Source organism: Montipora foliosa, chromosome 3 (genome assembly GCF_036669935.1).
Source record: "Montipora foliosa isolate CH-2021 chromosome 3, ASM3666993v2, whole genome shotgun sequence".
Taxonomy (NCBI): Eukaryota; Metazoa; Cnidaria; class Anthozoa; order Scleractinia; family Acroporidae; genus Montipora; species Montipora foliosa.
The window spans coordinates 54052425-54053512 of NC_090871.1; the positions used below are offsets into that span (position 1 = coordinate 54052425).

General features: G+C 36.0%; 1 protein-coding gene across 4 annotated transcripts in view; it reads right to left on the reverse strand.

The window, feature by feature from the left end:
- The window catches only part of LOC137997673 (uncharacterized), a 45530-nt gene continuing 44442 nt past the window's right edge, over positions 1 to 1088 (reverse strand). For all 4 annotated transcript variants that reach the window (XM_068843802.1, XM_068843803.1, XM_068843801.1 and 1 more), the window contains 2 exons: positions 885 to 989; positions 1 to 781 (listed from right to left, as the gene is read on the reverse strand). In XM_068843802.1, coding sequence (XP_068699903.1) covers positions 938 to 989 — 52 coding nt within the window. In that variant the 3' untranslated portion in view covers positions 1 to 781; positions 885 to 937. The remainder of the gene's footprint in view (positions 782 to 884; positions 990 to 1088) is intronic.

The following is a 1088-nucleotide window of genomic DNA, read 5'->3' on the forward strand; positions in this document are numbered from 1 at the left end:
TTACATTTTATTGAGGAAAACTATAACGACTTTCCATTACATTCTTTGAAAGGATTTTGCTTGACACTAAAGGAAATTTAGTGAATGCAACATCGCGCATTCGAAATGTATTAGAATCTTTCTCATTGCGAAAATATAAAAATTTGAGTGACCGTGAACATGAAATGTCCTAATTTTTTTTTTTGGCATCTTGACTTTTGTTTTCAACTGCAAAATATGTAATATGAACGACTGTACAAACGTATGGGAAAATGAGTGAAGAAAAAACATTCTTCCTACCGCCTTTAATTCATTTATAGCATGAAAGAGGTTTCCGAAATTTTATTCTTTTATCCAATTTTTTTCTCATAAAATTCAAAACTGCTATTTTTTCACTGTTTCTTTCTTTTGGGATTCGATCGCAAACGAGCGAGTAAATACAACGACGAATAGACAGTAAACAAAGAAAAATACGTATCATCGTTTACATTCTGAACGTGAAAAATGTCCACAAATAATATCAAGCAACAATATGGACATCAAGAACAATTATTCATTTTCAGCAGGGGCCAATGGCTATTATACTAAGGCATTGGATCAAATGGTTGAAAATTATTTGCAGGGTCTCTTTCGAGACAAAACGAGTCATCTTCCATTTTTAACGTTGCGTAAACCACCCAAGTCCATTATTCATTGACTGCTTCCTGCGTACCCAAATGCAAGTCACCGAGTAATCTTTCCGCGTGTCAGTCATTCACTTGGTGCCGAGTAGAGTGGATGTCGACAAACTGGACAGGTGCGACTGCGAAGAAAAACAGTAAAATAAAAGGAAAAGTAAAACAAAATTGTTATAATTCATAAGAGTGCCAGCCAAAGAAAACTTGGTATTCAGATCACATCCATACCCTTCTAAATCCTGCCCAGCTGCAAGTCAACTAATTATCTTTCCGCGTGTCATTCATTCACTTGGTGCAGAGTAGAGTGGATGTCGACAAACTGGACAGGTGCGACTGCGAAAAAAAACAGTAAAATAAAAGGACAAGTTAAAAACAGAAGTTATAATTCATGAGAGTGCCAGCCAAAGGAAACTTGGTATTCCGGACACATCC